The sequence below is a fragment of the Coregonus clupeaformis genome, chromosome 26 (assembly GCF_020615455.1).
Source record: "Coregonus clupeaformis isolate EN_2021a chromosome 26, ASM2061545v1, whole genome shotgun sequence".
In the NCBI taxonomy this organism is placed as follows: domain Eukaryota; kingdom Metazoa; phylum Chordata; class Actinopteri; order Salmoniformes; family Salmonidae; genus Coregonus; species Coregonus clupeaformis.
The window spans coordinates 18976605-18987347 of record NC_059217.1 but is presented as its reverse complement, the minus strand read 5'-3'; the positions used below and the strand labels follow the sequence as shown (position 1 = coordinate 18987347).

Below are 10743 nucleotides of genomic sequence, written 5' to 3'. Positions count from 1 at the left end.
AGACCTCCATGGGTTGATAAATTTGATTTCCATTGATAAGTTTTGTGTGATTTTGTTGTCAGCACATTCAACTATGTAAAGAAAAAAGTATTTAATAAGATTATTTCATTCATTCAGATCTAGGATGTGTTGTTTAAGTGTTCCCTTTATTTTTTGAGCAGTGTATATATATACAGTATCTCACAAAAGTGAGTACACCCCTCACATTTTTGTCAATATTTGAGTATATCTTTTCATGTGACAACACTGAAGAAATGACAGTTTGCTACAATGTAAAGTGGTGAGTGTACAGCTTGTATAACAGTGTAAATTTGCTGTCCCCTCAAAATAACAACACCATTAATGTCTAAACCGCTGGCAACAAAAGTGAGTACACCCCTAAGTGAAAATGTCCAAATTGGGCCCAATTAGCCATTTTCCCTCCCAGGTGTCTCAGGTGTGAATGGGGAGCAGGTGTGTTAAATTTGGTGTCATCGCTCTCACACTCCCTCATACTGGTCACTGGAAGTTCAACATGGCACCTCATGGCAAAGAACTCTCTGAGGATCTGAAAAAAAGAATTGTTGTTCTACATAAAGATCGCCTGGGCTATAAGAAGATTGCCAAGACCCTGAAACTGAGCTGCAGCATGGTGGCCAAGACCATACAGCGGTTTAACAGGACAGGTTCCACTCAGAACAGGCCTCGCCATGGTCGACCAAAGAAGTTGAGTGCACGTGCTCAGCGTCATATTAAGAGGTTGTCTTTGGGAAATAGAAGTTTGAGTGCTGCCAGCATTGCTGCAGAGGTTGAAGGGGTGGGGGGTCAGCCTGTCAGTGCTCAGACCATACGCCGCACACTGCATCAAATTGGTCTGCATGGCTGTCGTCCCAGAAGGAAGCCTCTTCTAAAGATGATGCACAAGGAAGCCCGCAAACAGTTTGCTGAAGACAAACAGACTAAGGACATGGATTACTGGAACCATGCCCTGTGGTCTGATGAGACCAAGATAAACTTATTTGGTTCAGATGGTGTCAAGCGTGTGTGGCGGAAACCAGGTGAGAAGTACAAACACAAGTGTGTCTTGCCTACAGTCAAGCATGGTGGTGGGAGTGTCATGGTCTGGGGCTGCATGAGTGCTGCCGGCACTGGGGAGCTACAGTTCATTGAGGGAACCATGAATGCCAACATGTACTGTGACATACTGAAGCAGAGCATGATCCCCTCCCTTCGGAGACTGGGCCGCAGGGCAGTATTCCAACATGATAACGACCCCAAACACACCTCCAAGACGACCACTGCCTTGCTAAAGAAGCTGAGGGTAAAGGTGTTGGACTGTCCAAGCATGTCTCCAGACCTAAACCCTATTGAGCATCTGTGGGGCATCCTCAAACGGAAGGTGGAGGAGTGCAAGGTCTCTAACATCCACCAGCTCCGTGATGTCGTCATGGAGGAGTGGAAGAGGACTCCAGTGGCAACCTGTGAAGCTCTGGTGAACTCCATGCCCAAGAGGGTTAAGGCAGTGCTGGAAAATGATGGTGGCCACACAAAATATTGACACTTTAGGCCCAATTTGGACATTTTCACTTAGGGGTGTACTCACTTTTGTTGCCAGCGGTTTAGACATTAATGGCTGTGTGTTGTGTTATTTTGAGGGGAAAGCAAATTTACACTGTTATACAAGCTGTACACTCACTACTTCACATTGTAGCAAAGTGTCATTTCTTCAGTGTTGTCACATGAAAAGATATACTCAAATATTTACAAAAATGTGAGGGGTGTACTCACTTTTGTGAGATACTGTATATATATATATATATATATATATATATAGGGGATACAACCATCCCAGCTCTGCAGATTTTGCTGCGAAGAGACAATCATTAGATCATTTGATTTGGTACTGTCCATATGTAGATTGAGGTCGCAGGTTCAGGAATGGCTGAAGAATTGTTAGAGTTAATTCTGAAAATGTGTATCTTTAATTTACAATCTGTAGAAACTATGAGAATAGAAGGGTTCAGAACTTTTGTGAAACATCACAGCACAGTTAAAAAATATGGCAAATAGAAATCAAAACTAGATAGTCTTCAGAGATAGATTGGAGGGGTTGAGGGTAGCTGAAAGATGGTACTGAAAACAAACAAAAGATGACTAATGTAAAATATACTGTGTCCGTAAAATGTTTATAGTATGTATAAGCTGGAAGTAGAAGCCTAAGTGTTGTTGTCCATTAGTACACTCCAATTAGGGGAGGGAGGTAGGGTTAGGGGAAAAATATATATATTTTTAATAATGTTCAAATAAAAAAACTGTCACAGTCTAGTGGTAGAGCTGCAGACTATGCATGGCCCCTAGTAGTTGGGATCTGCAACTTTCACCTCTGTAGTTCCCGCTATCTATCGGTCTATCTCCTCTCCTTCATGCCTATCTATGAGTAAACCATTTTTAAAGAACGAGAATACAAATGTTTTAAAGAGCATTTATTAGCAAGTAACACAGAGCTTATTTAGTAGAAATCACTTTAGCATCATCAGTTGTTCAGGTGGTCACAGTCACAACAACATGGCTGAAAGTAACACAGTAACTTTTACTCAGTGGTCCATCCATTCAGGTTTGTTTCAGATATTATGAGACCTTATCAATAGTTTTACACTTTTTTATAATGTAACCAGGGGATACTGCACACCTGAGAGGCACTTCACTGTTTTATATCTCATAATGGCTGAATAGGGAGAAAGAGAAATGACTAACACAGCTCTGAGACAGTACAATACATGAATTATCCTGTCCCAAATGTCAAGAGTGACATCATTTCCATTACCACATGAAACTTATTAGGGGAAAAAAGGTCAGACATCACCAGATGAGAGGGGCATGATTAAATTAATTACATAATTTTCATACAAACAGATCTTCTCTGAGTCATAATAAATCAAACTGAATTAATATTAAAATATAGCTGGAAGCAGCAATGGCGGGGTTCAAGCTGTGGGCCCCCTTTGCCACCATCAGGAAAAATTGCCCTAGGATGAGCTACTTCTGTACTCCTTACCAAGCTTGCCAATTATCAGAACTCAAAATCAAACAGATCCTACAATATGCTTTTAATGTAATTTTTTCCAAGACTCTTGCTCAAACAATATGGGCGCTATGAGCCAATGAGCTTGCATGAATGATTTTCTGTCCAACATGGTGCATGTGGCCAAACTGAATCATACTTTACATGTTAGCTAGACTCATATCCCTGGGCATGTGTGCCAAGTTTCATCACTCTGAGTCAAACAGATCAAGAGATAAACATGTGTCCGTTATAGCGCCACCGTGTGGTCGGTCGGAATGTGCATAGAGATGTTGAGTCTTGACAGTGTTTGGAACATGTGTCCCAAGTTTTGTTACAATACGAATATCGGTGTCTGAGTTAAATGCATTCATGTGCCAGACCACACCCACATTAATGTTTATTGGTCAGTAGCGGCCATGTTGTTTGACATGCTGTCCTGGAAAAACATTTGTGAGAGCTTGGTCCATAGATGCCATGTATCCAGAGGAGTAGTGTTTTGTGTTTTTTACAAAATTCTAAATGGCGGAAAATCTATCATTGCGGACCTTAAGGGTCCTTGAGGCAAATTTGTTCCTTGTGAGGAGAGGGACCTATTTACTAAATTCTAGGACCCTAGGTCACACGGGGTGAGGGACGTGACCTATCAAAGTTTGCATTTTCAATCGCTTGCTATAGTGCCACCATGTGGCCAATTGCCATGGCATGAGAGCATTTGGCCCTTGGCCCTTTACCATCTTGCAAAGTTCCACCCTCCTGGGCCATCTCACGGGAATTTTAAATGTTTTCACACAATTGATGGAAGAACCCAAATAATAACAATGAACGGCATGAAATACAATAGGGTTTCACCCAGCTTTGCAGGCTTGGCCCCCTAATTACACAGTTGGAGAGTGAGAGTACAGTGCACCCCTACGGTATACCTCCCTAGTCTAGTGTGTTCTGGGCATTAATATATTAGAAAAAGACAGAGGGGAGAGAGAGAAAGGAATCTCATCCTTCTCTCCTCACCCTCTCCTACTACAGTGCGGATCCTTCCTCTCCTCACACTACTAGAGTTAGATGGGGGTGGCTGCTGTCGAGCTACTGAAAAGGTAGAAGTTACCCCTTAGTGCAGGTCTAGGACCAGTTTTGTTGTTGTAACCCCTAGTGGTTCAGGTTAGGATTGAGATATGAAGATCTGATCCTAGAATAGTGCTAGGGCGGTAACCTCTGCCTATAGCCCCAGGTTCTACCTCACAGCTTGGCTTTGCCTGGCTGTAGCTGCAGACTCTGGAGCTTCATGGCCATTCCCATATTCCCTGTGATCTTCAGCTTGCCCTGGAAGAACGCCTGAGAATCAGAATAGAGTCAGTCATTAGAATCAAAACACAGACAGAGAGAGAGCAAGAGAGAGAGACTAATTTCACAGATGCATTTTGGGAGGGCATAGCACAAGGAAAAAATGTTATTAAACACACAAACAAAACATTTCTTGCACACACACACACACAAAATCAGAGCGGAGTTCCTATACCACAGTATGGTATTCAAAACTCCAATCAGACATACCTACAAGCAGAGCTAATTAAAAGTAAAATAACACAGACGTTGACCGCAGCGTTAGTGACTAATATTGAACCCATTCTTTTTTATTCCAGAACGTGTCCTACTTAACGAAACAATAAGGTTAATGGGCTCTTTTAAAGGGAGCACCTGTCAGGACGCCAGTGTTGGGATCCGGCTAATAAAGACTGTGCCCCATAGCAAAAGTCTAGACTGTGTTGATGAAGTTAAATCAACAAAATTATGCCCAATACTTTCATTTTCTTCAAGTCGGCTGGATGTCCTTTGGGTGGTGGACCACTCTTGATACACAGGGAATCTGTTGAGCGTGAAAAGTGGTCCTCTGTAGCTCAATTGGTAGAGCATGGCGCTTGTAACGCCAGGGTAGTGGGTTCGATCCCCGGGACCACCCATACGTAAAAATTTATGCACACATGACTGTAAGTCGCTTTGGATAAAAGCGTCTGCTAAATGGCATATTATTATTATAAAAACCCAGCAGTGTTGAAGTTCTTGACACAAACCGGTGCACCTGGCACCTACTACCACACCCCGTTCAAAGGCACTTAAATCTGTTGTCTTGCTCATTCACCCTCTGAATGGCACACATACCATGTCTCAATTGTCTCAAGGCTTACAAATACTTATTTAACCCATATCCTCCCCTTCATCTACACTGATTGAAATGGATTTAACAAGTGACATCAATAAGGGATCATAGCTTTCACCTGGTTAGTCTGTGTCATGGAAAGAGCAATGTTTTGTACACTCAGTGTATATACTGTATGTATATAACATTCTGTTGTATAATCATTTATATTGAAGCTTGTTAGCTGGCATACCATAGTAGGGTTTTCTATTTCACCATTGACCGTTGTCTGACTGACTGACTGACTAAAGAAACAAAGTCAAATGAGAGGTCATGAAGAGCAGGAGTACAGCCCCCACCATTATGTAAAACCTCAATATTGAAATGGACCAATTAGAATATAAACAGCCTCTCTCACACACAGGTAAGTTTAAGAAGGTTGTTTTAAGTTTGCAAGATTATTACCAAGAGACTGACAAAAATACAGCATATCAACTCCCTAAAGTCATAACAGCAGAAGTACGCTACTAACAACTATGGGGGGAAAGAGTTTGTTGAGTCTAATCATGCCCCACCAAGGCCAAGTAATCCTTACTGTCTGTGGGTTCATTTTCCCTGTCATCAAGGACAGCAGGTCTGCATCCAACATGGCAATGGTGCAGTCCGCTTTCTTTGCTAGAAGAGGGGAAGAGGTGAGTAAGAAAGAGAGAAATACAGAAAGAGACCACAACAATCACGATACAGCCTGTGAAAATACAACTACATTCTCACTCCACGTGCTTCTTTGCGAATTCAGCTTTTTACATTCTCACTGTCAATGTGGACCAAACCTCTCATTCTGACCTATCGTTGTGGACACAGCCCTTGCTGTTCTTACCTGTGTCATTGTGAACGCAACCCTTGCCATTCTTCACGTCCACTATCCAGGTCACCTCCTCACCATCCGGACCATCCTTTACCTTGAAGGCAAACACCCCCCCAATCTTCTTCACAAATGACTCTCCATCCTACACAGAGATACAAGGTAGTATTAGTCATAAGAATGAGGATAATCAGTACTATATCATAATGCCATGTCCAAAGATGGGGGGAAAGAGGACACAGATGTTAGTCAACAGTAAAAATAAAATAAAAAAAGATCTACACACTGAAAACACACATACTACTCATACATGAATGATCAATTAGGCTACTGGAAAACTATTTTCTGAACATGTGTAACAAGGAATAGGATGTTTGTTCTCCTGTAATTACATATTCTCACAGTCCAGATAGGTTTCAATATTGTATTAATCTGTGGATAATCAGATACATAGAAGTGGAATATCATTACACCAAAACAGAGATCCTAATGGGAACCAGATAGCCAGCGCTGCTCCACTGCTGCCAGACAGACTTACACAAAGATAAAAAATATAAAGTAGGAGAAGAGATGAAAACCTCCTTCAGTGGAGATGATGTCGCACATCCAGAGTCAAGAGTTGCAGACTAGTTTGGTTCAGTTTATTTCTGTCTATATATGTTTAATAGACGTCTAGTTGTGTATTTTGGACCCAATAGCACTGCTGTTCACTGATGGCTAGGCTGTGTTAAGGCGAGAGAGAAAAAGATAACGAGATAGTGAGAGAAAGAGATAGCGAGAGAGTGAAAGTGGGAGAGAGATCTGTCATCATCCAGCTTGTGATGTTAATAGTAGTAATGAGATCAGAAGGAGCAGAGCAGCTGCCGATAAACAAACAACTTTAGAGTACAGGGCCATTTATCTGATTGGTTCAAACAACATAACAACTTTTATCTTTGTATACAGTGCATTGTGACTTTTTCCACATTTTGTTATGTTACAGCATTCTAAAATTGATTAAATTGTTTTTTTCCCCCCTCTCATCAATCTACACACAATACCCCATAATGACAAAGCAAAAACAGGTTTAGACATTTTTGCAAATTTATAAAAATAAAAAAACAGAAATATCACATTTACATAAGTATTCAGACCCTTTACTCAGTACTTTGTTGAAGCACCTTTGGCAGCAATTACAGCCTCGAGTCTTCTTGGGTATGACGCTACAAGCTTGGCACACCTGTATTTGGGGAGTTTCTCTCATTCTTCTCTGCAGATCCTCTCAAGCTCTGTCAGGTTGGATGGTGAGCGTCGCTGCATAGCTTTTTTCAGGTCTCGCCAGATATGTTAGATCGAGTTCAAGTCCGGGCTCTGGCTGGGCCACTCAAGGACATTCAGAGAAATGTCCCAAAGCCACTCTTGCGTTGTTTTGGCTGTGTGCTTAGCGTCCTTGTCCTGATGGAAGGTGAACCTTCACCCCAGTCTGAGGTCCTGAGCGCTCTGGAGCAGGTTTTCATCAAGGATCTTTCTGTACTTTGCTCCATTCATCTTTCCCTCGATCCTGACTAGTCTCCTAGTCCCTGCCGCTGAAAAACATCCCCACAGCATGATACTGCCACCACCATGCTTCACCGTAGGGATGGTGCCAGGTTTCCTCCAGACGTGACGCTTGGCATTCAGGCCAAAGAGTTCAATCTTGGTTTCATCACTGCAGAGAATCTTGTTTCTCATGGTCTGAGAGTCCTTTAGGTGCCTTTTGGAAAACTCCAAGCGGGCTGTCATGTGCCTTTTACTGAGGAGTGGCTTCCGTCTGGCCACTCTACCATAACGGCCTAATTGGTAGAGTGCTGCAGAGATGGTTGTCCTTCTGGAAGGTTCTGCCATTTCCACAGAGGAACTCTGGAGCTCTGTCAGAGTCACCATTGGGTTCTTGGTCACCTCTCTGACCAAGGTCCTTCTACCCCGATTGCTCAGTTTGGCCGGGCGGCCAGCTCTAGGAAGAGTCTTGGTGGTTCTAAACTTCTTCCATTTAAGAATAATGGAAGCCACTGTGTTTTTTGGGACCTTCAATGCTGCAGATATTTTTTGGTATCGTTTCCCAGATCTGTGCCTCGACACAATCCTATCTCGTGGCTCTAAGGACAATTCCTTCAACCTCATGGCTTGGTTTTTGCTCTGACATGCACTTATATAGACAGGTGTGTGCCTTTCCAAATCATGTCCAATCAATTGAATTTACCACAGGTGGACTCCAATCAAGTTGTAGAAACATCTCAAGGATGATCAATTGAAACAGGATGCACCTGAGCAAAATTTCAAGTCTCATAGCAAAGGGTCTGAATACTTATGTAAATAAGGTATATGTTTTTTATTTTAAATAAATATGCACACATTTCTAAAAACCTGATTTCGCTTTGTCATTATGGGGTATTGTGTGTAGATTTATGAGATTGTTTTTTAAAAATGAATTTTAGAATAAGGCTGTAATGTAACAAAATGTGGAAAAAGGGAAGAGGTCTGAATACTTTCCGAATGCACTGTAACTAAAATGTAAATGTAAAGAGGTCTAAACATGTTGGTGTGAAAACAGAATGCGAGTTTGTAGAATAAGCTGCAAATCCATCGACAGGACGTATTTTTTCATTTGTGCCATTTTAGCCTGCTTTAGAGGATGAAGCAATAGTTGACAACTGAAACAGATAACACACATAATGAAGGAAGGTACCTCCTCCAGCTTCTTTTTGATCTCCTGGAAGACTGCATGGGCCTTGAACCCCTCCAGGCTGCTCTCTGCATTGGTGTTAACTGCCTGGATTCTCTGGGAGCTGAGAGAGGAGAGAGAGACAGAAAGAGAGAGCGAGGGGGAGAGCGAGAGACACATAATGGACAGCATGACAGGAGGCATGACATACAGAGCCTGTGAGGTAGGCTACAACTATAACAATCCAATTAGGATTATTCAGCAGGAAAAATGAGGAATAGCATGGGGGTAGATCACCCAGGCTAAAGAGACAGAGTCCTCATAACATAAGGCTCTTGCCACAGTTGAGAAAAACAAACATCTAATTGAACATAAATTAAACAAACTTTCCAAACGTGGGTCTGTTGTAGACCCACTTCCTCTCCGCTTACCTCATATTAAAATAAAAGTCCTGCACGTGCACCATACCTGCACAAAAAAGCAAGAACTTGTGGGAGACTTTTATTTTGACATGAGGTAAGCAGAGAGGAACTGACCTCGCTGAGGAACTGCATGGGTCTCCAACAGACCCACATTTGGAAATTCTGTTTAATTATACGTTCCATTCTGGGGGTTTTCCTCAAATTCCCTACTGCATAAGGGATCAAGAATACAGACAGACAGAGTCAGTTGTAATGTAATTTTACTTAACTTCTGGCTTCCTGTGGACTATTGCGTTTTTTTGCAAGCTAAGTCACAACATGATGGTGTTGCACTGTAAACCATGTCAGTCAACTACTCTAATTGTCATTGACTGACATCCACTGTGAGAGCAGTCCAAATGCAGAGAGCAAAGGCATGTTTAATGTAAATTGTAGAAAAGGGTTGGCTCTTTGATTACATAATTAGACTTAATATCTGAAGCTTTAACTTACATATAAATGCAATATGATGAATGTGGTGTGAATGTAATGCCAGTGCCTAAAGTTAATAACCTGCAAGCATATTGATAAATAAAGATGGATTACATAGGAATAGAATATAATACTTGTCAGGTTGGCAAGGTTTCATGATCCTGTTAAGTCAGGTGTTAGCACAGCAGTTGTCATTGTTTTCACAGAGCTAGCCAATGAGCTAGCTAGCTTAGCTACACCCTTGAATTTCACAAAAGGTTGACCCGTCCATATGAATAATGCGAGGAAACGAGTGGCAATTAAATGGCTGTGATAATGTTACTACCCCGAAGTATTTCTCACCTTACAACCTGTGATTCGCGCATTTTGAAATGTGAAACAACCATTTTCAAACAGGCCGATGATCCTCTTGTGCTTGCTGTGTCGTGAAACAACTTTTATCCTGAATTCCTTATTCGGCTTCTCTGCAAGACCCTACATGTCAATAGCCGATAGGGCGATGGTTCTTCTTCTTCTTCAATGAGGTTTAACGGCGTTTGGCATCCCATTAGTTTCATTACTGCCACCTACTTGACTGGTGTACAACTCCCTTATATTTTGCTTGAAAAATAAAATAAAATAAAGAAATACCCTACCATCTAACACCACACTCACAAATTCAAAATTATTATTAATAATTAACACCACCCTTCTCCACTATTTAAATATATTCATTCCTACCTCATGCCCTCAACCTGAAATGATGGGACATCACCACTTAACACTCCCTGTAACTCTTCTGATGTCAAGTCTCGCACACCCAAATACCTCTCTGCAGCTGCCACCACAACCTCAATTTTCTTCGATTTACGTTCCATCCCTGCAGTACAATTAATAACCATTGCTAGAAATGCTAAAAATCCAATCTTACTGAAACATATATCACTTGTTGTCCTATCCCTCTGCATTGGTACATATCTACTACTCTCACCACTCCTCCGCCTTGACCCTTCCTCTACTTTCTTCACTGCCTCCGCATATGACAACTTCTTCACTACTCTTACCCTGGAAACCTCAACCTGCCTCTCTGGCACAGGACATTTCTGATCCCCAGCCCCATGGGCACCCTTACAATTAGCACTTACCACTACTTTC

At 41.9% G+C, this 10743-nt stretch overlaps 1 protein-coding gene across 1 annotated transcript; it reads right to left on the bottom strand.

Moving 5' to 3' along the window:
- Positions 1–2447: 2447 nt before the first annotated feature.
- LOC121540474 (sterol carrier protein 2) lies at positions 2448–10102 on the bottom strand. The gene is made up of 5 exons (XM_041849372.1): positions 9952–10102; positions 8741–8840; positions 6052–6181; positions 5770–5849; positions 2448–4372 (listed from the first exon to the last, which is right to left on the bottom strand). Exons 1-5 carry the CDS (start codon positions 9993–9995, stop codon positions 4277–4279), a joined length of 450 nt encoding a protein of 149 aa, XP_041705306.1. The 5' UTR covers positions 9996–10102; the 3' UTR covers positions 2448–4276.
- Positions 10103–10743: the final 641 nt, after the last annotated feature.